General features: G+C 37.4%; 1 protein-coding gene across 2 annotated transcripts; it reads left to right on the forward strand.

Annotated features, from left to right (window-relative positions):
• The first annotated feature begins 483 nt into the window (after window positions 1-483).
• Window positions 484-9,572, forward strand: TIMM8A (translocase of inner mitochondrial membrane 8A). Of its 2 annotated transcripts, XM_060138284.1 has the most exons (3): window positions 484-687; window positions 2,138-2,328; window positions 6,874-9,572. In XM_060138284.1, exons 1-2 carry the CDS (start codon window positions 556-558, stop codon window positions 2,297-2,299), a joined length of 294 nt encoding a protein of 97 aa, XP_059994267.1. In that variant the 5' UTR covers window positions 484-555; the 3' UTR covers window positions 2,300-2,328; window positions 6,874-9,572. The 2 variants fall into 2 exon arrangements, with proteins under 2 accessions (XP_059994267.1, XP_059994266.1); XM_060138283.1 differs by lacking the exon at window positions 6,874-9,572 and having other exon boundaries at window positions 2,138-3,204.
• The last annotated feature ends 17,939 nt before the right edge of the window (window positions 9,573-27,511 follow it).

Consider the following 27,511-nt stretch of genomic DNA (forward strand, 5'->3'; position numbering starts at 1 on the left):
GGAATGAATCTGACAGTTGGAGACAAATTCTGCCAGATCCTCTTTCCCCTACCTCAGGCGGGGTAAATTCCATTAAAGAACTACAGCCAGGGGCCCAGGACAGCTAAGTGACGGGCCCAGCAGTCCGGGCCGAGCACTAGCTTGGCAGTGGGGAAAGCGCGGGTCAATTTGGAAGCCGGCAGGGGCGGGGCTGTTGGGCCGGCCAGGAACGGGCCACATGGTCTGAAGTAACTTCCTTTTTTTACCTTCTTTCTTTCTTGTCTTTCTGAAATAAGGTCTCGACAGCGCCACGGCGCTGGGCGACGAGTCCTGTGACCTCAGGGGTCAGTTGTGGCGCCGCCGCGGGGTCGCGCGCGGGAAGGCGCGAGGCGCGCGGGCGTCTGGGAGGAGCGCCCAGAGCGGGGGGCGGGCCCGCGCGTAGGGCCGCGCGCCGGCGCAGTGCGCTCCCCGCGCAGTCCCGGAGGCAGTGGATTGTGGTTCCGGTTCCGCCGCGGAGACACGTGAAGGTCGGTGAGTTGGTGCGGAGTTTGTCTCGGCACGCGTGGCCGCGCTGGGATGGAGTCCTCCTCGTCTTCCTCCGCAGCGGGTTTGGGTTCGGTCGACCCGCAGCTGCAGCATTTCATCGAGGTAGAGACTCAGAAGCAGCGCTTCCAGCAGCTGGTGCACCAGATGACGGAACTTTGTTGGGTGAGGAGCCTGGGGCTGGGACCTGGCCACTGTACCTACTTTCCTGCCCTTGCCTCGCGCAACTCGCCACGACGCCTGGGATTCGGGGAAGGGAGAGGACCCAGCAGCACCCCTTGGTTTCCTTAGGTTCCTCAGGTCGAGCCGGAAGGGAAAAAGAGTGACTCCGCTTCTCAGAGGGCTGTCACGCCGGACCTCGGCTTTGTTAGTGCAGAGGATTGGAGATCATAGAAGACTTATGCCGTTGTCCCAACCAGTACTTTAGGCACCTAAGGTTGAAGCTGCCAGTGCTGGTCACCAAGACTGATGAGAGCCCCAAGTACTGGGATTTCATTTTTGACACCCTGAGTCCCAGAGAATCAGTGAATCTCCTGTCCCTGCACTCTTCAGAGTTTGCCTTGATTACTCAGTTGCTCTAAGCGTCCCTCCTGAGAAGTGAGTGGCTCTAGCCCACTAACTATAAAAGTGGGGTAATCTCTATCAACATACACACTTTTTTGCCTTCTTGTTGGATTGTTGTGTAATACCAAGCCGTTTCAGGTCTGAAGGTTGAGGAATTGAGTATGCCCAGTGAGGGGACTTTGGCAAAAGGGTAGAAGGCATTTATTTGCAGCTTGGGATCAAAGTGTTCTCTGGCAGCCAAAGACAGCATAACTGCCCTGCCTTGACATACAAAATTCACAGAATTCAGAGGCCAAGGATAATTTTCCTTGCAAGTGGAGAGTCTGAGGCTTGTGTACACAACAGAGAATAATGAACGAAATTCATTTGAACCATAAACTTATGGTATTGCTGGACTCTGACCCTTAAAAAATGCTTACTAAACTCCTGTCTGCCTTGAACCAGAGTGCTTTGATTCTTTTTAAAAATCTGATTCATTACGTTTGGACCAGCAGGTGGTGTGGTTAAGGACTCCTTTAAGAATCTGAAAGTTGTGGGCCCTTTAGGAAAATTCATACAATTTTCCATTCATCTTGAGAGAGGATTCAAGAGCCTCTGGCTTACGTAGACGTTAAAGAATCTCCAGTCATAGATATTCTTTTTTCCTTTGGTAGGTTTTAGTGTGTCTTAAAGGCATTTAATGCAAGCAGCATTGTAGAGTTCTAACCAGATTCAGCGAAGGGTTAACTTCCCTTGTATTTTGCTACCTATCTTGCTTTGTAACATCTCAGCTCCACCATTTTCTGGCCCCATGACTTAGGACAAAGTATCTCTGTGCCACAACTTCCGTCTTTGTAAAATGAAGATTAATAATAGTATCTATTCCATAGGGTGGTTGTGAGAATTTAATGTAAGGCTGTAGAAAATTGCCACAAAGTAAGCTGCCAAATGTGAACTATTATTAACATATCAGATACTGTTTTTAGGTGAAGTTTTTCCTCTAAGCAACAAGAAGCTCCCCTTCCTTTTTTTGCCAAGTTCCCTTTGTGATTCTGTATCTTGTCCTGAGCAGGAAAAGTGCATGGACAAGCCTGGGCCAAAGTTGGACAGTCGGGCTGAGGCCTGTTTTGTGAACTGCGTTGAGCGCTTCATTGATACAAGCCAATTCATCTTGAATCGACTGGAACAGACCCAGAAATCCAAGCCAGTCTTCTCAGAAAGCCTTTCTGACTGACCTGAGTATTACCTCTTTGGAAAAGGAAGGTAGTTCAAGAAATGAAGAGCAGTTGATGGGATGGTTGAAGAAAAGGCTGTGGGGGGATCGGCTCCCACCTTTGTCACTCTTGGGACATCCTGTCATCTGAGAATGAACAAAGACCAATTTTTGTGTGTGGGCGTGGTTTGAGGGTCAAATGTGTTTGGGGTTGTGTTTTTTAATGCTAATCTTGGGAGAACAATTGACAGATGAATGGAAAACTCTACTAGATGTATATTACTGTATGTGGGACGATGCTTTCCTCATAGTCCCATTAACTGCTTCCTACAATTTTAATAGTGGAACTGCTCTATAATTTGATAGTGGGACCACATAGGTAATAATCTGTTATTTGTGTGGATTCCTTTCAGATTTCTGGAGAGATCGATATACATCTTTGTGTCTCTCAGAAAGGGCAGCAGTGGGGGAAAGAGTAATTTGGTACTTTACTGTAGGCCTCCTTATCTAATGTTTGATTATCAGTGCTGGAAAAAAAAATGTATGGCTTATTCATACAGTACATTTCACCTTTCTAGGTTATCTCCCTCCCTTATACTGTGATTCACTTAAATATCTGTATGTAAAGTACAGTCTTGAGCTAGTACAGGTAGCCTGAGAGTCTAGAGGCCTTTAGTTAAAGGAATCTAGCCAGCGAACATAATTCTCATACTACACTGCCACAAGGAACAAGTTAACTTACCCTGTATGTCAGAGTCCAAAAAAATTTAAAGATGTGCCTAAATGAAAAAATAAGTTATAATGATTTAGGCCAGTCAAAAACTAACAGCAGTTTCAGGTAGAGGTGCATGCCTAATGTAAATCAGCATAGTTTCCATTTACTGCGTCCTTTTAATCACTGAAATAAAAGCTTCTACAAGATTCAAGTCTGATTGAGAAGGCTTTCTATTCTGGTTATCACCTACACCCAGGAGAGATTTGGTGTGGGCTGGTTCCAAGGCTGAAATGTAGTCAGCCTGGGTACCTGTTCTGTGAAAATTATCGTACAGTATTCCAGGGACTGCTGACCTTTTTGTTAGAAAAGAGAACCTAGAGATGAGATGGAGAGGGAAGGAATTCAGTGCTGATGGTTAGTTCCCTGAGTGTAGAAGAGATTATAGTGACTGGATTCCCCTCTTACTTCAGATCCTAGTGGACTGGAGTATAGACCTAAAGTGGAACTACTTGTTGGGAGCCTCTAGTGCAAACCCATGAAAGTTGAGAAATACACATTTCTAGAAGCCTCAAGTCCCTGTTTAACTTCCCACCATATAGGCACTACAAGGAAATTTTTAAAACTCCTGATGAAAACACAATTCACCAAACATTTAAGTACCTACTCTGCCGGACACTGTTTTTGGTGCCAGGATTTCAGCAGTGCACAGAAACAGTCCCTGCCTGTGTGGAGCTTCTGTTTTAGTACGGGGAGACAGGCAACAAACACATCCATATGTCAATATAATGAGTGCCGAGGAGAAGAAGCAGAGTAAGGGTGTCAGGGAATGTTTGTGGGGCATTGTTATTTTAGCTAAAGATGATTGGAGAAGGTCTCTTTGGGGAGGTGGCATTTCAGCAGAGACCTGAAAGAACTAAGTGACCAAGTCATGTAGGTATCTGAAAGAAGAACGTTTCAGGTAGGGGTGACACCAAGTCCAAAGGCCCTAAGGTGGAACTGCATGCTGTGACACCAGTGTAGAAGAAAAGTCGAAGGTCAGTATGGCTGGAGTAAAATGAGTAGGAGAATAGTAAGAAATATGGTCAGAGACAGATGGGGGGATGGTGGGTGGGGATGTGCTGATCATGTAGGGCGTTATAGGCCATTGTGAGGACTTGGCTTTTACCAAGCAAGATGGGGAGCCATTTGAGGGTTTTTAGCAGACAGTGATGTGATATGACGTGATATAACTTAAGTTTTAGCAGTGCCTGGCTGCTGTTTGGATAACATGTACATGGTAAAGAAGTAGTAGTAGAAGCATCAGGGTAGTAGGAATAATGGCATTCGAAGTCCAGGAGAAATCAGGCTTTTAGGATGAGTATCTGGTGTATACCTTGTGTCTATATGTCCATGTTGATTCCCGCCCCCCCTATAAAATTTAAGAGTTCATGTAACACCTCAAGTCATAAAGGAAGGATCCTTTAGTCTTCTCCATATTCTTACTTATTCCTTTTTATTATATATTACTTATTATATTTTTTTACTGTATCATTATTTCTTATTCTTCATTACCTGTTAAAGTATTCTCATTACCTTTAGACACAAACTGATATGTCTGTTTTACAAAGTATTATTGCTTGCTTAGCTAACGTACATAATAAGAAAGAGGATCTGTCAGATTCATGTAATACGCTTGAGCACCAAGTATATTTTCGACTCTACTAGACACAGGACAAGGGGAACGAAAAGGTAGACCATTTGCCTGCATTCTCTTGGAGGTTACGTACCAGAGCAACAATTTGAGCTCGTTTGTTTTGTCAGCCTAAGAAATTTATTTTCAGAACCTTGATAGAAAGGGTACTGTCAGCCCTAATGACATTCAAAGTCCTCATTTCAAATATTCAGGGTAGAAAATTCAAGACTCAATATAAGGATTGGATTAGCAGACTCTTCCTGAAATGAAAAGAAGCCTAAGATATAAAATATAAATACAAAGCTGCTCTGGTGGTGGAGGTGTCTGGAGGCCTGCTTGCTATTGTCTCCTGCCCATCCCTATGCACCACGTCCCCTGGTTCCTAAGGCACTGTCTCAGGACCTTTAGGGTTTATGCAAGCATACTGTGAAAACTGGAACCAGACTATCCCTAAGGCCCCCGCCCATGAATGAACATTAGGGGTAACGCATACAAGGAAATCAAGAACTTGATATTTATTTATGCTAACAAATCTCCAAGGGAGTGTGAATTAAAAAACATAAGTCAATAAACCCCATGTAAAATAGCCTTTACATGGAAAACAATTGATGGTCCTTTTTAAACCAATTTTTCCTTGTATCAATACCTTAGTACAAAATTTTGGCCTAGGGAGATTTTAGCTCAGAGTCCTCATGCTCCCTCTCAGCCTCATTTTTTTGTTTTTGGCATCTTCTGGACTCAAAAGAGGTTGATAGAGAAAAGTCTGGTAACCTTCATTTTCATTCCATGGAGGAGTAAGGGTATTGTTTACATTTATTGATCTTAAGTTAAATGACAGTAGGTATGGACCAAAAGGGATATCTCAAAAGCTATAGAGGAAAAATGGCCAAGAGCTATGGAAAGGAAACCACAGGAGGTACCACTAAAATTGTTGAGGGCCATATGCTGCCATTTCTTGAAAAGAATGGCAGAGCAGGTCATGACAGCAGTAGGGAAAAGGAAATACTACATGGGAATGACTGCATAAGTACTGAAAATATCCAAGGCCCTGTTCAGATAGTTTATCTGAATGCTTACACAAATCACAAGGCAAATCAAGAGTATCCAGCCCAGGGCTGGTTTTGTGATTGGCTTCCCTAAAACAGCTGCTCAAGGCAGTGTCCAAACTTGATACCTGACACAGAACGTGAGCCAACAGAAGAGCAGATGAGAATATACACCCGAGGTTACTCTGGTCATCCCAAGGTCCCACTATGAAGACAAGTAAGTGGAACTGATCACAATACACAGGGCAAAAAAGATGACTCCTGCAATAAAAGAATTGAATTACTATTTTTAGCGCTTATATAAGAAATGCTAAAGCTATTTGACAATTAAATCATTACATTCTTAACACCTTAACAAGTGAGCAGCATTTGAGCAATTAGCTGTTTAATCTATGAATTAAAAGTTGTGTATCTAAAGCTATGTCTTGGAAAAATCCCTCAAAAAGGCAAAGCCTATACAATATAATTGTGCTACACAGAAATACATAGAAGGGATAATTAGGATATGGCAAACCAGGATTCAGAGGTACTGACCAGGAATTCCAGATGAGCAAATGGGCCAACAGAATTTTGAGATGTATCTGCAATATAATAATAATAGCTATGCTTTATTGAGGGTATGCATACTGCTTGCCACACAATGTACTAAGTATTTTACATTGGATCATCTTTAAAAATTAACAATTCTGTGTGAGAGGAGCTATTATATTCATTTTACAGATGGAGAAGCTGAAGCTCGGAGAATTTATTCAAGGTTACACAGCTAATAAGTTATAGGAATAGGATTTGAGCCCAGGCAGTTTGACTCCAGAGCTCATGGGCTGAAATACTATACTAAACTGCCTCCTAAAGTGTTTAAAGATAGGAAGTAATGTTTCTCTAGAAGGTGGGGCCAGAATGATGGGAACATTTCATTCTAGAGATGCCATCGTAGAGTGGAAAGAACCGGAGTTTTAGAGTTAGGCAGAACTGGGTTCAAATCTTGACTCGGCCAGTACCTGCGTGACATTAGGGAAGTCACTTAACCTCTGATCCTCAGTTTCTTTATAAAAAACTTAGATGGTAATGCCTGCCTCACAGGGTTGAAAAATGAGAGTGCATGTAAAGTGCTTGGCACACTGTAGGTACTTTAATGTAGCTATCATTTATTATTATTTTTCAGAACTGAGCATCTTTGATCATCCTGGCAGAGTTGTTGTCTGGGAGAACAAGAAAAAAGCAAGAAGTCACTTCATGAAGCTAACTAGTTGATAAAGTGGCAGAGCTAAAGGAGCATGTAATGTTAAGAAGTTTGAGTTTTATGTTGCAATCAATGGATAGCTGTTGGAGAATTTTAAAGTGGAATAATATAATATTTGTACTTGTTTCATGACAAAAGTACTACCTGCATGTTTTAAAACTTTCAAACAATATAGAATTGCTTACGATAAATGAAAGTCCTCCCCTTACCCTCATATATGCATTTAGAAAGATCATTTTTACAGCTATATGGTAGTTGATTAAGACTAGGAGAATAGTAAGGGTATTTCGTTAGTTCAGGCAAGAGACTGTGGAGGATTGAATTCAGATAGTGGAAGTGGGGATGGACAGGAGGGGACATGTTAGGAATATGAGGGAGCTGTGAGAGAAATCTGGAGTAAAATGGAGAGGGAGTAAGACATTATAGGGAAAGAGGTAGGGGATAGAATAATGTGCCAGTGAGACCATGCCTTGGGACTCAAAGGGCAGCAGAAGTGACTGGGAAGAGAGGGAGATAACACAACTGATAACGTTGAACAGGCTTCAGAGAGGAAGTTACACAAATGGCCATCCCCATGGGTAACCCCTGGAATTTATTGCTGCCCTCCAATTTGAGGAACATAAGCATATCACCAAAGTCAAAAGATTACTCACAATGTTCTATAAACTTTTCATGGGAAAAGTTAGAAACAAGCCAAGAGGAAAAGAAAGATAAAATATTATTTGAGTTTTAACATTGTATTCTGATGAAGCAAGGAGGAATGAGTAGAAAGATAAAAAGGAAAAAAAGTGGGGAGGCAGGGAGTCAGCAGTACAGTCATCCCTACAGAGGGATTGGTTCCAGGACAACCCCCCCACCCCTGCAGATACCAAAATATGCAGGTGCTTGAGTCCCTTATATAAAATGTAGTATTTGCATATAACTTACATCCTGCTGTATGTATATTTTAAATCACCTCTAGATTACATATAATGCCCAATACAATATAATGTAAGTGCCATGTAAATAGTTGCCAGAGTTCAGGAAATTAAAAGTTTTGCTCTTTGGAACTTTCTGGATTTTCTTCCAAATATTTTCAATATGCGGTTGGTTAAATCCACAGATGTGGAACCTGTGGATACAGAGGGCCTACTGTATTTGTTAAACTGTCCTTCAGACCTATAGTTATTTCCTTAAAGCTTAAACCATTTGCTACATAACATGACTGACCTGTGTATTAAACCAGTATTGTTCAAATTAAAAATCTCAGGTGGTCATGATATTGCTAGATGTACCTTGTCACTACAAAGGAAACATCAACACGGGTTAGTTGCAACAGCTATCCATCATTATGTGGCAGCATACACCACCAGGTTGAAAGAGCTGATCCCCATTTTTCAAGCATTTTCTTTTTTTTCTTTCCCTTAGGCAGGTCCCAGGGATGCTTTATTTTCTTCTTTTCTTGAAGCTGCCAACACTTTGAGGTTCTTCCCATCAGATTAACTATAATTCCTAATCACTCCATTCTCCACAAGACAAACATATAGGCTCTTAACATAGTAAGGGTTTTGCTTTGAATCACCATGGGAGAATAGACATGGGACAACATGCAGAATAAATACAGGGAAGTTACAAAGGTTACAGAATTTTACAAATTTCTAACAATCAACTCTGATTCATATTCCCTTCCTTACTGATACAGTGATTACCAAGATCTCCTTCGGTCTTTATTCTTTAGTGGGCTTTCAGCTTCCCCACTTCACACAAAACTCAGAAGTGAAAAAAGAAAGGGTTATTAATTTTGTCTACATAAAAAATTATGAACAGCAAAAACTTCCATAAGCAAAGTTAAGAGAAAAACAAATGGGGAACAAATATTTGAAACTTTTCTACAAAGGACCTAATTTACTTCTTATATAAAGGGCTCCTACAAGTCAATAATAAAAGAACAGTCACTCGATAGATGGGCAAAGGATATAAGGAGACAGCACAAAGAAATAGAAATGCAAATGGCTCTTGAACATGTGAAAAGATGTTTATATTTAAGAGAAATTTTTAAAACCTGCACTGAGATATCATCTTTGTGGGTGCAAGGAAGCAGGTACTCTTTACTGGTCAGAATGTAAATTGGTACCACCTCCATGGACAGCAGTTTAGCAATATCTACCAAATTGATAGATGTATAAACCTATTCCAGAAATCTGACTTCTAGAAACTCATCCTGCAGATATACTCACATGTACAAAATGAGGAACCTCTTTATATACTGATATGGAATGAGCTCCAATACATATTAAATTAAATTAAAACAGCAGTATTTAAGACACAATATGCTACCATTTGTGCAAAAGGGGGGGATTAAAATACATGTACACATTTGCTTGAATAAGCATAAATTATCTCTTGAAGGATATTGTTAACATTGATTGCAGGGAGAGGAACTGGGTGTTTAGAGAGTAGGAGTGAGAGGGAGACTTTTTACTATATATCTTTTCTCTATGCCTTTTGAATTTTGAATCATGTGACTATATTACTTATTCAAAAATTAATATTTTTTGGAAGAAAAATCAAACTCTCATTTTTATATATTCTTGTACCCAGTAGTTTGTAGATCCTCTTGGATTTTTCTAGTAGAAAATAAAAAAAACATATCATCTATAACAACATTGCTTTTGTTTCTTTCTAAGCCTTACACTTTTTGGTTTGTTTTGCTTTATTCACGGGCTTCCAGTACAATAGTGAGTAGAAGCATTGCTGGTCAGCATCCTTGTCATCTTCCTGACTCTTCTATTCACTCTTCTAAAAAATTAATATTATGTTAAAAATAAAATTTCTCCCCACTTCAGAACTCTGAGCTCTGTACTAAGAAGCAGAGAGGTGATGGAAACCACTTCCAGGAATAAAAATCCTATATCTCAGCTTCAGTAATTTCAGATGCCCACTAGTTGCAAATAGATTATTTATATATCTAAGGACCTCCAGTAGGGATGGGATAAGTGGGGGGTAGTGAGTAAGGCATTCACCTTGTGTGCAAAATTTAAGGGGATGCCAAAAAACTCAGTGATCAAGATAAATACTTTAATGCAATATTTTAAAAATCAAAATTAGTGCAAAAATTCATGATGAACAAAACGTCAAAATTTTAAATAAAGACAATGCCATACTGAGCCATACTGGAGTGTGAGGAAAAAGGAAAAATGTGGGCCCCATATATGTGTTTTTGTGTATTCTTGAATGGTTAATTTTTTCCTGAACATTAAAGCAGTTGAAAAAATGTTGGAAAAATTGAAAAGTAGATACATTACAACTCACAGCATTAAGTTTAAATATTTTATCAACACTAAAAGCAGAATTAAAATTTACTTTCCTGCCTTTAATGGAAGCAAATTCATCAATAATATTTTCATTAAAACCAATAATAGTCTCATTAAATATTTTCTTAGGCCTAATAAGAATATATAGAATTTGGGGGAAGTGCTAGTAATCTAGTGGGATTTATATGCAATGTAGGGGCTTCCCTGGTGCAGTGGTTGGGAATCCGCCCGCCAGTGCAGGGGACACAGGTTCGAGCCCTGGTTGGGGAAGATCCCACATGCCGCGGAGCAACTGGGTCCGTGCACCACGACTGCTGAGCCTGCGCTCTGGAGCCCGCGAGCCACAACTGCTGAGCCCATGTGCCACAGCTACTGAAGCCCGCGTGCCTAGAGCCCATGCTCTGCAATAAGAGAAGCCACCGCAATGAGAAGCCTGCGCACAGCAACGAAGAGTAGCCCCCGCTTGCCGCAACTAGAGGAAACCCGCGCGCAGCACCGAAGACCCAACGCAGCCAAAAATTTTTTTAAATAAATTAAATAAATTTATAAAAATAAATAAATAAATAATACAAGGTGGATATTGGAGAATCTCTGGAAATAAGGATCACAAGGTAGACATGTACTATTTAGTTACGCCATGTTAAGGAGTTTAGATTTTATTTTGAAGGTGATGGTGAACCTCTAAAGTATTTCAAGCACATGTTTTAGGAAGATTACAATCACACCAGTGCCAAGGACTGAAAAAGGACAAGACTGGCAGTAGGTACCTGATAGATTTTTAAGTCAGAAATGTAATTCCAAGGTAGATAGGGTAAGTTTTTTTTTTTTTTTCTTCCCAGACTGGGGCATGAACCCGTGTCCCCTGCATCGGCAGGCGGACTCTCAACCACTGCGCCACCAGGGAAGCCCGATAGGGTAAGTTTTGATGACTAAATAAGAGGAGCAAGGGACTTCCCTGGTGGTCCAGTGGTTAAGACTCCACGTAGGGGACGCGGGGTTGATCCCTGGTTGGGGAACTAAGATCCCACATGCCGCGCGGTGTGGCCAAAAAAAAAAAGAGGAGCAAAAGAGAAAAAATGAGGATGACCCACCATTCAAGATTCGCCCATTTACCACCTGTTGTGTATCCGTATTACACATTTGTTCTTGAAATGTGTGAAAGGAAATATATTACTCTCTCCTTTCTAAGAAGCATGCCAAGCACCTTTTATTTTTGTAGCTGAACTCACCAAAAAAGTTGAGGATCATTAATCTGGTCAATTTTCTCATATTACAAATGACCTATCCATAATATATATATATGACATATGTGAACTGTATCCTTCTCACCCTCACTATAGTCCTTTTCAACAAAGTTCTTTTCAAGAAACTGGCACAAAATCTGGTATTCTACCAAATATGCCAAGATTAGGATAAAAGAAAAAAAGCAGCAGGCCTCAGATAACTGGTAGGTTGACAGTTTTGTTTTCTTTTTTAGGCAAGAAGAAATATTTAAAGATGATGAAATAGGGCAGAAAAATCCATTTATATTCTTCCATGAAAGAAAGGAGGATGACCTTTTAAATAAGAATTTTTAAAATTGAAGTATAGTTGATTTACAATATTATACTAGTTTCAGGTGTACAGCACAGTGATTCAGTATTTTTACAGATTATACTCCATTAAAAGTTAGTACAAGATAAAAGCTGTAATTCCCTGTGTGGTACAATATATCCTTGTTACTTATCTATTTTATGCATAGTAGTTTGTATCTAACATCTAAGACAATGCTGCCTGCCATCCTAGGATTACTTACCTTTAAAAATAATCTTTGATATCCATTTTCAGTAATGCGGTGGCCAAAATAACCTGAAAGTCCAACCACACTACAAAACACTTGGAAATACAGAATAAAGTATAACATCCTTTTAAATGTATAGCTGAGTTTACAGGTAAGTAAAGGAAATCACTAGGGGTCGAAACACAAAGTGGAAAACTGAACACAAGAACATTTAGTGAATGTTGAAGTTTTAGCCGCTCTGATGGTGTGGTGCAAGTGGTTTGGTTATCTCACGAAGTAGGGTGCTTAGATTCTGATGCCCATGTAGAGGCAGGAGACAGAGCCTTGGGCCTAAGTAAGGCAGAGAATTGGAGCTGGGACACCTGTAGAAAGTTGGAACTTTCAAAGGACTACATCTTCAGTAAGGGTGAACTAGACAAAAAAATCCATTCACTAGTAACAAGAAACAACCTGGGATCTGGGAAGGTGGAAAAAAGGTCTTCCCACGAGGATTTGTATCCTCAAGGCTTCTTTCACATGGGTTTGAGATTCAAAATGTATACTCCTTGCAAAGTCCAAGAATCCTCCAGATCTAAAAATTAGCACAAAGTGGGTCCTAGCTATTGATATCCCTCAGACTACTTGGCAGAAGCAACATAAAACAGCTCTAAAGGGACAAATCCTCCACAAGATCCCCACAGGTAAAGCTACACTGAACATGACTTACAATAAAAAATTATAAAACACATGAAGAAACACCCCACCATAAGCCAATGTCTCAAGATACAACAGCAGGATTAGACCCCAAATCTTCAGATAATAGAATCATCTAATGCACACTGTAAAATAACTATGCTTAAGATTAAAGACATAAGTGAAACATGATAAAAAAAGAAGACACTATTTGTTTTAAAGAGACCAAGTAGTTTTGAAAGATAATTCTAGAAATTAAAAAACACAGTTTTAATGTTAAAAACTCAATGGGTAGATTAAACCATAGATTGGGCACAGCTAAAAAGTGGTAAACTGGAACACATATACAAAATATAACACAGAGAGATAGATAAAGAATTTAAAATATGAAAGAGAGGTAAAGAGACATAGAGGACAAATGGAAAAAAAGTAATATTCAAAGAACTAATGGCTGAGAATGTTCCAGGACTGAAGAATTAAAGATGTGAATTCTCAGATTCAGGAAGTATGAGTCCTGAGCAGGAAAAATACAAATTAAATTCACATTTAGACCATTTTGGTGTATCTTCAGAACATCAAAACAAATGATCATAATGATAATACTTAACATTTCCTGTGTGCCAGGATTGTTCTCAACACTTTACCCAAAAGACAATCATTTTAATATATTGGTATATTTTTCTTCCAGTCTTTTATCCATGCATGTTTATGTACATATACAAAAATTTCGAAGACAAATAAGAATAATACTACACATATAATTTTGTATTCTATTTTTTTACTCAACATCTTTCCATAAGCATTTTCCTATGTCATTAAGCAGCAGCAGCAGCAACAAAGGCACAAATAACAGCTAACATTTTAGTGTCGTGGTTATGAACATGGGTTTTGAAGTCAAACTTTCTGTGTTTGAATCCCAGCTCACCACTTATTAGCTGTGTGACCTTGGGTAAGTGACTCATCCTCTCTCTGGTCCCATTTTCTCATCTGTAAGAACCTACATCCTAGAGTTATTGCGAGTTACTATTAACTAAGCTATCTGCCAGGCACTGTGCTAGATGCATGAATAATCTCATTTAATCCTCACAAAATCCCTGTGGGTTAAAACTGTTATTGCCCCTATTTTACAGATGAGAAAAGTGGGGCTTAGAAAGACTAAGTGATTTGCCCAAAATCACATAGCCAGTGATGGTGCTTCAACTTGAATTCAGATGTCTCCAAAACCTATACTCTTGATTGTCATGCTACACTCTTTCTTCTTCAATATGTTTGAATGGCTTCATGGTATGTAGAGATCATAAAGCTCATCACAATATTCCCCAAATGTTGCACATTTAGATATTTTCCACTCATTTCCTATTACAAATAACCCAGTGAAGAACATCTTTGTCCATAAAATATTGTGTGAACTTCAGAAAAACCCCTTAGGGTAGTTATTCTGAAGTGGACTTAGACTAAGTATGAACATTTTAAGGCTCTTAACATAAGCTGGCAAACTGCTTTCCAGAACTTTGGTAGTTTATGAGAATAAGGTTAAATATGTTTTCATATATTGACCACCTATTTATATGCTTTGACCATGTTTCTTCAAAGACATTCATTCTTCTAATTTGTATGCTAAATAGTTATATATTATGTTATGGTATATACATTTATGTTATATGTATATATTTACATGTTATATATAATATATATTAAGTTATATGTTTTATAGTTATATAGTATGGATATTAGCCAGTTTTATCATATAAATTTTTAATAAACTTTTTATTGTAGAATAGCTTTAGACTTTCAGAAAAGTTGTGAAGACAGTACAGAGTTTTCATATACTCCATACCCAGTTTCCTCTATTGTTACACCTTACATTAGTATGGTACAGTTGTCACAACTAATGAACCAATACATTATTAACTAAAGTTCATACTTTATTCAGGTTTCCTTATTTTTTTTAACCTAATGTCCTTTATCATCCAGGATACCACAGTACATTTAGTCATCATGTCTTCTTAGGCTCCTTCTGCTGTGGCTTTTTTTGCCTGTTAAACTTTTTTTGCAAATCTTTTACTTCCAATTTATAATTTGTCTTTCTCATGTATGAGGTTTTTTTCTGATGCATATAAAAAGTAAATTGTATATTCAAATATATCAGTATTTTCTTCTGTGATATCTTCTCCTGTATTTATACTTAGGAAGTTCTTCCCCATATCAGATTGAGGAAAATGTTTACCTATATAATTTCTTATTGTTTCATACTTTCACTTTTATATTTATATCTAACTCACTAGTCCACATGGAATTTATTTTGGTATATGGTATGAAGGAGGCAGTCTAATTTACTTTTTCCCAAATAGTTACCATTTCTCTGTGCACCATCTCTTATAAATTCCTTTCTTTTCCCACTGATTTGTGATTCTCTATTACCTATTAAGGTTTGTTTCTGGGCTGTCTATTCTTTTCCACTGTTAGGATGACCAATCATCCCAGTTTGCTCAGGACCGTCTCAGTTTTAGCACCAAAAGTCCCATGTCCTGGGCAGCCCCTCAGTCCTGGGCAAACCCCCCATTGGATAGAGTGGTTGGTCAACATATCCACTGTCTTTTCTTGTGCCATTGCTATGCTGTCTTATTTACTGTTGCTTTATAATACATCTTCATATCTAATAGAGCAAGTACCCCTCACTGTTCTCTCCAAAAATTGATTGTTTCTCCTTCTAGATGAAACTCAGAGTATTTTACCAAATCCCAAAATAAAAATTCTAGTGGGATTGCATTACAGTTACAAATAATTTGAGGACAGACATTTTTGCAATATTGAGTCTTCTCATGCAATATGGAATGCCTCTTTCAAGTCTTCTTGCATGTTTCTTATCAAAGATTCAAAGTTGTTTTCATATAGGCCCTTACATACATTTCATTCCTAGGCAATCTAAAATTTTATACTGCTATATTAAATGGGATCTTTTTTCCTCCATTATATTTTCTAAATAATTAAAAAGATATTTTTATGTATATCCACACAATTTTACCTAAATGCATAAATGTGAATTATACACATGCTTTATTTATTAATCACAGCCTTTTTTTTCTTTTGTTTTTTGCTTGGCTACCCCAACTCTTCTCCACTTCTACCCCTGCCACACATGTTAATAACCTAATATGTACCTTTCCGTTTTCCCCATACTTAGAGAAATCTATACAGATAGATATAGATAGATGATAGATGATAGATAGATAGATAGATAGATAGATAGGTAGATAGATGATAGACGATAGATAGGTAAATATGTTTTTTGCTCATTGATTTTTTTGTGTACTTTTATTTATTTTTAACATCTTGATTGGAGTATAATTGCTTTACATCGTTGTGTTAGTTGCTGCTGTATAACAAAGTGAATCAGCTATATGTATACGTATATCCCCATATCCCCTTCCTCTTGAGCCTCTCTCCCACCCTCCCTATCCTACCCTTCTAGGTGGTCACAAGGCATGGAGCTGATCTCCCTGTGCTATGCAGCAGTCACTGATTTTTTTAAAATGGAGTCATATTATATACATCAGTAGATATTTCCAGATTGTTTACCATGACTATAATACTAAATATTTCTACCATCAATGTGTAAGAACACCTGTATGGGAAAAAGCACTCTTTCTCCTGTGTTTCTCCTTTACTCTCACACTACTACCACACAATATCTCTGACACCAGATGTGTGGTTTTCCACACATCAAGCAATTCTCTGACACCAGATGGGTGTCCTACAATTCAATTCAGTCCTAACGCTATCTACTTAGCGTCAGATCTCACAAATTAAGGGTTCAGTCCCACAAGACTCCCCCTACTTCAGACACAAGTTGAAAGTCCCAGCTTGTCACCTGTACTTCTCACTGACCAGCTAAAAATCGGGGTTCTGATGACCCCTCCTTGGGTTTAATATCGATAACTTTATGTTTACCAGTTTATGATAAAGGATATAATAAAGGATATGAATGTACAGCCAGATGAAGAGATACATAGGGCGAGGTCCAGAAGGGCACTGAGCCCAGGGGCTTCTGTCCTCATGGATTTGGGATGCGGCACCCTCCCAAACTTCTAATCATGGTTTGGTCTTTCTGGTGATGAGTTCCCATCCTGAAGTTATTCAGGAGCCCACTAAGAGTTGCCTCATTAGAACAAAAGACATTCCTATTGCCCAGGAAATTACAGGGGATTTAGGAGCTCTGTGTCAGCAACCAGGGGCAAAGACCAAATATTAGAACAAAAGATGCTACTGGTACTCTTATCACTTAGGAAATTTACAAGGGTTTCAGGAGCTCTGTGCCAGGAACTGGGAACAGAGACCAATATATATATTTTTCTATTATTTCACAATATTCTTTTTCCCCCATATCCACCAGCAATAAATTTTTGCCGCTCCTAAACCACCCAAATGTCCATCATAGGAGATTTGCTGGGTAAAATATGGCACACTGGAACAATGGAATACCATGCAGCTGTTAAAAGAAATTAGAAAGTTTCTATATACTGCTATGGAGTGATCTCCATTAAGTGAAAAAGCAAGGCGCACAACAGTATTATGAAAGAAAGTGGGAAAATAAGAACATATACATGCTTGTTTATGTTTTCAAAAATAAACAATGGAAGTATAAACTAAGAGCTAATAAAGATTGTTACCTCTAAGAAGAAGAAGGAACAGTCTATTGGGGGTCAGGAATGAAAGATAGACTTCTCTGAATGTGTCACTAGTTTTGACTTTGGAATCATGTAAATGTTTTTCACAATTATAATAAAAATTAAACAAAAAACTCCCTAACATTTGAAAACAAAATAAATACAACAAATTACATATATATCAGTTGTTGGCAGAGCAACACAGAATTATTCCACGTTTCTTTAAGGCACAGTAATTTGACTCAACTGGTGGGATAGACCCAAAAGGGAAAAAAAATCACAAAGAAATCAAATTACTTTCAATAACCGTATTTGTTAGCAATAGTACTGGAATTGTTATTTTAAAACTATAAGATATGTATTGTAGAATAGAGTAAATAAATAATTATGTTAATGTCATTAGCAACTGAGATTTCAGCATGAGAAAAGGGACACAAATATAAAATCAAAGTAGTTGAGAACAAATTCTATAATTTCAATTTTGAGCTGAAAATATCAGGATGAACTGATTTATTTTTCTCTTTCTAAAAATATACTTTTAATGTTTTTATAGTTGAATACATCTATCTCTTCTTTTATATAACTTCCAGATATATAGCCTTTATTAGAAAGATTTCTTCTGCCCCTGCACTGTACTCACAGTCTACCAGACTTTCCATGTTTACCATTTTACTTTTATATTAAGTATTAAACTATCTGGAATTTATTTTTCAAAAATGTATAAGATAAGAATACATTTTTATTTTCTTCCAAATGGATAGCCAATTGTGCCAGTATCAATTATCAAATAATCTATACTTTTCCCACTGAACTGAACTATTGTCTTGGTCATACATTAATTTTTCACATATCCTGGTGTCTCATTTTGGATTTACTTTTCTGTTACACTGATCTTTTTGTCTAATCTTATATTAATATTATGTTGATTTGATCACAATGGCTTAATAGTATTTCCTAATACCTAGCAAGACAAATCCTCCTTCAGTGTTCTTATTTTTCAGACTTTTCTTGACGACTCATTTTATCCAATTCTCCCTAAAAAATCTTGTTGGGATTCTATTTGGAATTGCTTTACATTTATATATTAATTCTGGGATAACTGACATTTTTCCATTAGGTCTCCCCATTCAAGAACACTGCATGTGCCTTTTCATTAGCTCACGAGATTGTCTTATATTTATAAAATATTTATAATGAAATTTTATAGGTTTCTTCATATAGCTCCTGTGACTTTCTGGCTAAATATATTCCAAAGTATTTTATAGGTTCTTGAAAAGTTTTTTTCCAGCTTTATTGAGGTATATATACTTGACAAATAAAAATTGTATATATTTAAGGTGTACAACGTGATGTTTTGATATACCTATATATTGTTAAATTATTACCACAATTAAACTAATTAACATATCCCTCACTTCACATAGTTATTATTTTTGTGTGTGTGTGAGAACACTTAAGATTAACTACATTTAAGTTTTTATTTAATCTTAATTAACTTAAATGTAAATAGCTACACGTGACTAGTAGCTACCATATCAAACAGCACAGGTCTATATTATCTAAAATAATGTTAAATAATAACAATAGTAGGTATGTCTTTATAGTCCCTGCTTTTAATCAAAATGGTTTTAACTTTAGCTACTTAGGATACTCTTTGTCTTGGTTTTTGGTAAACAGGCTGTTATATTTAGGGCTTTTTTCTATTCTTATTTTACTTAGAGTTTTTATTAGGAATTCCTGCTGAATTTTGTCAAATTACTTTTACTATTTATTTATGTGATCATAGGGCTTTTTCCTTTAACTTAGTGGTATAATGGATTATGATGATAGATTTTCTTATGTCTAACCACTCTCATTCCTGGAATAACCCATATTTAGTCATAGTCTAATTTGTTATTAAATGATTTTAAAATAAAAATTTAATGTGATTTTAACTAGAAATTATGTTATTTCTTTTTAAAATTTTTATTTTATATTGGAGTATAGTTGATTAACAATGTTGTGTTAGTTTCAGGTGTACAGAAAAGTGATTCAGTTATACATGTACATATATCCATTCTTTTTCAGATTGTTTTCCCATTTAGGTTATTACAGAATATTGAGCAGAGTTCCCTGTGCTCTACAGTAGCTCTATTTTCTTCAAGAGTACCTAGATCTTTCTGTTTCTCTGCCGTGACAAGGTAGAACTATGCTCCCCCTGTTGGGCATAGATCACCATTTCTGTAGAGCTCAGATCACCTAGGATGCAGCCCATCTTCACATGCATATTCAATTACTTATTCAAAAGGTAAGAAGATAGAATTGGACTAGGGGAAAACAGATAAAAGGTAAATAAACCTAAAATTCCTTCTCTAGACTTAGACTAGGCAGTTCTTGGAAAAATGGTAAAAATGACCAAGTTGATTACTATTCCTTTTACCACATAGATTTTTTTCTAGTGTATCAATAGGAATAAAAACTGGCTGATTAATTTAAATCTAGTGGGCAGTTCCCAGGAACAAAGTAAAGAGGCAGCAAGGGGCATGTAAGACAGATAAATTAAACTAAAGAAAATGATTGCAGAAGTAACAATTTAAGCAAAGTTACAGTTGGTGTGCTTTATATACAGGCAAATATTCACTGAAATATATAGTATCTTCTAAATACTCTAAAAATTAAAACTTCTACCAAATAAAGAGACAAGTGAAATAAAAGACCATCTTTGGCAGAAGTAAAATACTATCAGAACTAATTTGGGAGTATAACAATTAAAAATGAGAAAGATAGAGTAAAAATTATGATGATACTAATGGACATCCCAGATAAAGCACCTTCATTCTGCCTACCTAATACCTTCAATGCACCCAAGGGTTGCTAGGGCAAAGACACAGGCTACAGAATTGGCAGCTTCTCTGACTCCCACTTCAAAGGAGACACAAAGTTCATGGTTACATGAGGGAACATGAGTATGTATAAACCAAACTTGGCATATCTGTACTAATTTTTACATATACTACACTTCTTAAAGTTAAGTCCAGCCCACATAAAGAATCAAACGCTCTTATACATCCACTGTGCTGTATAAACTCTGAACTTCTACCAAATTCCAGTTCAGCACTACCTTTTCTCATGACTAAATAAATCCCACAGCAGCTATAAAACAAGACAGTTCTTACTGATGCCCTAGTAATTTTTATCATTATTCCAGTGAGCCAAGTTTGATAGTTTTTTGTTTTTTGTTGCGATACGCGGGCCGCTCACTGTTGTGGCCTCTCCCGTTGTGGAGCACAGGGTCCGGACGCGCAGGCTCAGCGGCCATGGCTCACGGGCCCAGCCTCTCTGCGGCATGTGGGATCCTCCCGGACCAGGGCACGAATCCGTGTCCCCTGCATCGGCAGGCGGACTCTCAACCACTGCGCCACCAGGGAAGCCCCTGATAGTTTTTTTTTTAAGTTGATAGTTTCTAATACGTTATGACCCACTAAAGTATCAGTAAATGTGCACAAATGACTGGTAAATAAGGAGCAAATGCATCATGTTTCCAGAGAAATGAGCAGCAGATAAGCATTTGATTTATATTTTACTGTGATTAAGAAAACTGTGCTTCTGCCAGAACAGAAGACCGAAAAGGCAGGATTTTATTGAAAAGCTCACAGACAGCCTCAATTTCTGGAATCTGACATCAACTTTATCCTCATCTCCTTACGTTATTTGTTCCCAGGATGCCACCATCATTTGGATAATTTTCCTAGCGAAGTTGCTTCATCCCCAACATAGAGCCCATCTGCAAAGACTGGGACAGATCTCTCTTTTACTTCCTCCCTCCCTTCCTTAAAAGAAGTTGCTTCCTTATAGTGCAGGCCTTGAGAAGTGAGACTCAACTGTAACTCTAGGCCAAGGCAACAGGGGCTGAAGTTAAATTTGCTTTTGCTTAGCCACACAGAAATGGATGTGAATGTAGGGCAGAGACAGAAATATACTCTTGAGATAATTTTTTATTATATAAAAGTAAGTAAATATGTATCTATGCTTATGTAACTGTGTATGTGAGTGTGCATGTAATTATGGGCGGAAATGAGGTTTTACTGAAAATATCTGGGAAAAAGAGAAACCCTGAATGCTTGTTGGCTTATTCTAAACCTGGCTGTGATCCATGAAGAAAACACTGTCAAAATCAACTTTATAAGAACTCTGGAAACAAATCAAAAGTTTATAGCAACTATACTTGTTGAGTGACATCACCAAAAATGGCAGAGTAGGGAACTCCAGGGTTCCATCTCCATGAAAACAACTAATAAGTGGTCAAAAACTGTCAAGTTTTTCAGAATTCTGGAATCTAATTTAAAAAATACAAGCAGTGGAAAGTTTAATGAGGAAAAAATTGGCTACACTGCAGTAAAAGAGTGCTGTGGTGTTTTTAATCACCTACCTACCAACTCCTCACTCCCCAGGTCAGTGGCAGCCATGAAGATGACATCCTGCACTCCTGGCACAGGTTGATATTGCCAGAGTGAGCAATACAGACCTTGTTCCCAAGGATTGTGATTGTTTCTTTCAAACTGACTAGTGGCTCCCTCAAGGACTGGTATAAGGGCCTGCCTTTATTTCATCTGAATTAGAGCAATCTCAGGGCTTCCTCAGTGGCTTTTGCCAAAAGCATTTAAAAGCAAAAGTATTGTCTGGAGCAGCCTGGGGGAAGGGATAACAGTAGAGACAAGAAATAGACAGCCTGAAAAGCCCTGGAAAAAGGGAGTTGGGAAAGGAAGCCTTCCAACAGCTCTTATGTATACCAGGGAATTGAGAAAGCTACATGCATGCCAAGAGCTAGACACATGTTCAGAAAAGGCCTGAGAAGATTTAAGCTTTCACCTCTGCCTGATCTTCAGGATTTGTCCAAGCAGGAACTGAAGGTTAAGGCAGAGTTGTAAAGGAACTGGCTAAGCATTTACAGAGTCCCCCAACGCAGAGGCAATCTACAAACATTGGGAGAGTACTTTTCTCTTTCTCTTTTTTCCTTTCTGTATTTCTTTTCTTGGCTCTAAGCATTTAAGAAAATTCCATCAAAATACTAGTTGACCACTAATCTAATGGAATACAAACCTAACTGGCCACATTACACAATACAGTAGTCTCCCCTTATCTATGAGGGATACATTCCAAGACCTCCAGTGGATACCTGAAACTGAAGATAGTACCAAATTCTATATATATGAATACTGTGTTTTTTCCTATACATACATACTTATGATAAAGTTTAATTTATAAATTAGGCACAGTGAGAGACTAACAATAGTAATAACAATAACACTGAACAATTATAACAGTATACTGTAATAAAAGTAATGTGAATGTGGTCTCTCTCTTTCACTCTCCCTCTCAAAATATCATATTGTACAAACTTAATGCCTTTTCCATCCTAACCAAACACTTATCATGCACTGTGGCCATAACTCTTGTAGTTTGAGGTGCAACAGGAAAACTATCATGAATTTCTTTTTCCTTCTTCCTGATTTCACAGATAGAAGATTCTTTCTTACTGTAGATCTTAGCAACCTCAGCAAACAATTTTTTTCTTCCCTTATTAAGTCAAGAACTTTCACCTTTTCATTTAAAGGAAGCACTTTAAAGCTTCTCTTTGGCATATGTGAATTGCTAGCATCACTACTCTTATGCTTTGGAGCCATTATTAAGTAAAATAAGGGTTATTTGAACACAAGCACTGCAATACTGTGACAGTTGATCTAATAACCAAGATGGCCACTAAGTGACTAACAGGCAGGATATGCTGGACAAAGGGATGATTCATGTCTCAAGTGGGACAGAGTGGAACAATGAGATTTCATCATGCTACTCAGAACAGTACACAATTTAAAACCTACGAATTATTTATTTCTGGAATTTTCCATTTAATATTTTCAGACCATGGTTGACTGTGGGTAACTGAAACCATGGAAAGTGAAACTGAGAATAAGGGGGAACTACTGTAGAGATTTTATAAAAATAGTTTAGAAAAGTTATTAAACAAATACAGTCCACAATAGGAAGCAAAACACACCCTGAGGAAGAGGAACAATCGTATTTCAAAAGTTGCCATATTATAACATTCAAAATATCCAGTTTTCAACAAAAATTAAAGGAAGCCAAAGAAAGGAGAAAGAATGGCACATTCACAGGAAAAAAGAAATTAATAGAAACTGTCCCTAAAGAAGCTGAGACATTGTTTTTACTAGACAAAGAGTTTAAATCAACTGTCTTAAATATGCCCAAAGAGCTAAAGGAAACCAAGAACAAAGAACTAAAGGAGAGTAGAACAATATCACACCAAGCAGAGAATATCAATAAAGAGATATAAATTATAAAAAGGAATGAAAAAGAAATTCTGGGGTTGAAAAGTATAACTGAGATAAAAAATTCACTAGAGGAGAGAGTTTTGAGCAAGGTTTGAGCAAGGAGAAGAAAGAATCAATGAACTTGAAGATAGATTAATCCATATTATCTGGTCTGAGGAGCAGGAAGAAAAAGGAATAAAGAAAAATTAATAGAGCCTAAGAGACTGATAAGACACTATCAATCATACTAACATATGCAAATGGGATTCCTGGAGGGATGGAAGAGAGAGAAAAGGGAATAAAAAATATTTAAAGAAATAATAACTGATAACTTCCCAAATTTGATGAAAGACATGAACCTATGTATACACGAAGAAGCTAACAACCTCCAAGCAGTGTAAATTCAAGAGATCCACACTGAGACACATTATAGTCAAATGGTCAAAATACAAAGCCAAAGAGAGAATTTTGAAATAATGAAGAAGTGACTCATCATGTACACGAGAGCCTCAATAAGATTAACAGCCTATTTCTCTTCAGAAGCCATGGAGGCCAGAAGACAATGGGGTCACATATTCAAAGTGCTGAAAGAAAAAAACTGTCAAGCAAGAATCCTATATGTGGTAAAACTATGCTTCAAAAACAAAGTAGAAATTAAGATATTCCCAGATAAACAAAAACTGAGGGAGTTTGTTACTAGTAGACCTGCCCTGCAAGAAATGTTAAAGGAGGTCCTTCAGGCTGAAATGAAAGGACACTAGACAATAACTCAAAGCCGTATGAAGAAATAATGAACAACACAAAGATAGCTACATAGGTAAATGTATAGGCCAGTATTACTGCATTTTTTGTTTGTAACTCCTCTTTTCTTTTCCTACAGTATTTAAAAGACAAATACCTAAAAATAATTATAAATCTATGTTATTGGACACACAATATATAAAGGTGTAATTTGTGACATTAATAACATAAAGAGTGGGGGAAAGGGCTAGACAGGCATAGGGTTATTGTATGCCATTTAAATTATTGATATCAATTCAAATTATTGGGTTGGCCAAAATTTTCATTTGGTTTTATTCTGTTAGATGGCTCTAGTGGCACTTAGTTGTCCTTAACTTCGTTAGAAACAATTTTGCTAGATTGTATGTGACAGCTGTCATATCAGCATGCATTTGAAAAAAGACTTATCAAAATTGGTGAATTTTTGTGTAGCCATTTTAATATTGAAGATGGAAGGAAAAAAGCAACATTCTCAGCATGTTATGCTTTATTATTTCAAGACAGGTAAAAATGCAATTGAAACTCAAAAAACGATTTGTGCAGTATATGGAGAAGGTGCCGTAACTGATCAAACGTGTCAAAAGTGGTTTGTGAAGTTTTGTGCTGGAGATTTCTTGCTGGATGATGCTCCATGGTCAGGTAGACCAGTTGAAGTTGATAGAGATCAAATCAAGACATTAATTGAGAATAATCAATGTTATACCACGTGGGAGATAGCCAACATACTCAAAATATCCAAATCAAGCACTGAAAATCATTTGCACCAGCTTGGTTTTGTCAATAGCTTTGATGTTTGGGTTCCACATAAGTTAAGTGAAAAGAATCTTGACTATATTTCCACATGCGATTCTCTACTGAAACATAAGTTCCGTTTTACTTTTTTTACTGAAAAGTTCTTTTTTTACTGAAAAGTTCCGTTTTTAAAACAAATTGTGATGGGCAATGAAAAGTGGATACTGTACAATAATGTGAAATGGAAGAAATCGTGGGGCAAGTGAAATGAACCACCACCAACAACCCCAAAGGCCAGTCTTCATCCAAAGAAGGTGATGTTGTGTATATGGCAGATTGGAAGGGAGTCCTCTATTATGAGCTCCTTCCAGAAAACCAAACAATTAATTCCAACAAGTACGGCTCCCAATTAGACCAACTGAAAGCAGCACTCGACAAAAAGCGTCCAGAATTAGTCAACAGAAAACGCATAATTGTCCATCAGGATAATGCAAGACCGCTTGTTTCTTTGATGACCAGGAAAAAACTGTTACAGCCTGGCTGGGAAGTTCTGATTCATCTGCCGTATTCACCAGACATTGCACCTTCAGATTTCCATTTGTTTAAGTCTTTACAAAACTCTCTTAATGGAAAAGATTTCAATTCCTTGGAAGACTGTAAAAGGCACCTGGAAGAGTTCTTTGTTAAAAAAAATTAAAAGTTTTGGGAAGATGGAATTATGAAGTTGCCTGAAAAATGGCAGAATGTAGTGGAACAAAAGGGTGAATACATTGTTCAATAAAGTTCTTGGCGAAAATGAAAAATGTGTCTTTTAGTTTTACTTAAAAACTGAAGGCACTTTTTGGCCAACCCAATAGACTGTTATAACTATAGGATATTAAATGTCTTCCCCATGGTAACCACTAAGAAAATATCTATAGAATGTACACAAAAGGAAATGAGAAGGGAACCTAAATGTGTCACTACATAAAATCAACTAAACACAAAGGGAAATGAGGGACGAAAAAACTATAAGACACATAGAAAACAAATAGCAAAATGGCAGAAACACTTTATTTTTCCTGAGGAGTAAGGGATTTAAGCTCCACATCAGGCACCCAATTCTTAGATCCTTCACAGAAAATAAAAGACCCTCAAACACCTGGCTTTGAAAACCAATGAGTAATAGTCCAGGAAAACTGTAGAACTACAGGGAACAGAAAAACCCACTCTTGAAGGGGTCATGTGGAGCCATAGCCCTGGCACAACAGGAGGGTGCAAGCAACCCACACAGGGGACATTCCTTGAGTGCCTGGCTCTGGTGGCTAGGTGGGATTGCACTTCCAAACCCCACAGACATCTCCTACATAAGGCCATTCCTTCAAGACTGGGAGAGGTAACTGATTTACCTAATACATAGAAACAAATGCAGAGAGTTAAGCAAAAGAGGAAACAGATTGTTCCAATCAAAAGAACATGACAAAACCTCAGAAAAAGCACTAAACAAAATGGAGATAAACAATATACCTGATAAAGAGTTCAAAGTAATGAACATAAAGATGCTCACCAAATTCGGGAAAAGAATGGAGAAACACAGTAAGACCCTCAACAAAGAAGTAGAAAATATAAGAAAATACCAACACAACTACCATATGACCCAGCTATTCCACTTCTGGGTATTTTCTAAATAGGACAAAAACACGAATTCAAAAAGATATATGCACCCCCATGTTCATTGTAGCATTATTTACAGTATCCAAGATATGGAAACAACTTAAGTGTCCACCAATGTATGAGTGGATAAGGAAGATGTTATATATATGTACAATGGAATACTATTCATTCATAAAAAAATTGAAATCCTGCCATTTGTGACAACATGGATGGACCTTGAGGGTATTATGCTATATATATATATTCTTTTTCAGATTCTTTTCCATTATAGGTTATTACAAGATATTGAATATAGTTCCCTGTGTTATACAGTAGCTTCTTGTTGTTTATTTATTTTCCATACAGTAGGGTGTATCTGTTAATCCCAGATTCCTAATTTATTGGTCCCCCTCCCTTTGCCCTTTGGTAACTATAAATTTGCTTTCTATGTGTGTCAGTCTATTTCTGTTTTGTAAATACATTCCTTTGTATTTTTTTTTAGAGTCCATATATAAGTGATATCAAGATATTTATCTTTCTCTGACTTCACTTAGTATGATAATCTCTAGGTCCATCCATGTTGCTGCAAATGGCACTATTTCATTCTTTTTTATGGCTGAGTAACATTCCATTATATATATAATATTCCATTTTATACATATATATATATTCTCACATCTTCTTTATCTATTCATC

Source organism: Lagenorhynchus albirostris, chromosome X, assembly GCF_949774975.1.
Source record: "Lagenorhynchus albirostris chromosome X, mLagAlb1.1, whole genome shotgun sequence".
Lineage (NCBI taxonomy): Eukaryota > Metazoa > Chordata > Mammalia > Artiodactyla > Delphinidae > Lagenorhynchus > Lagenorhynchus albirostris.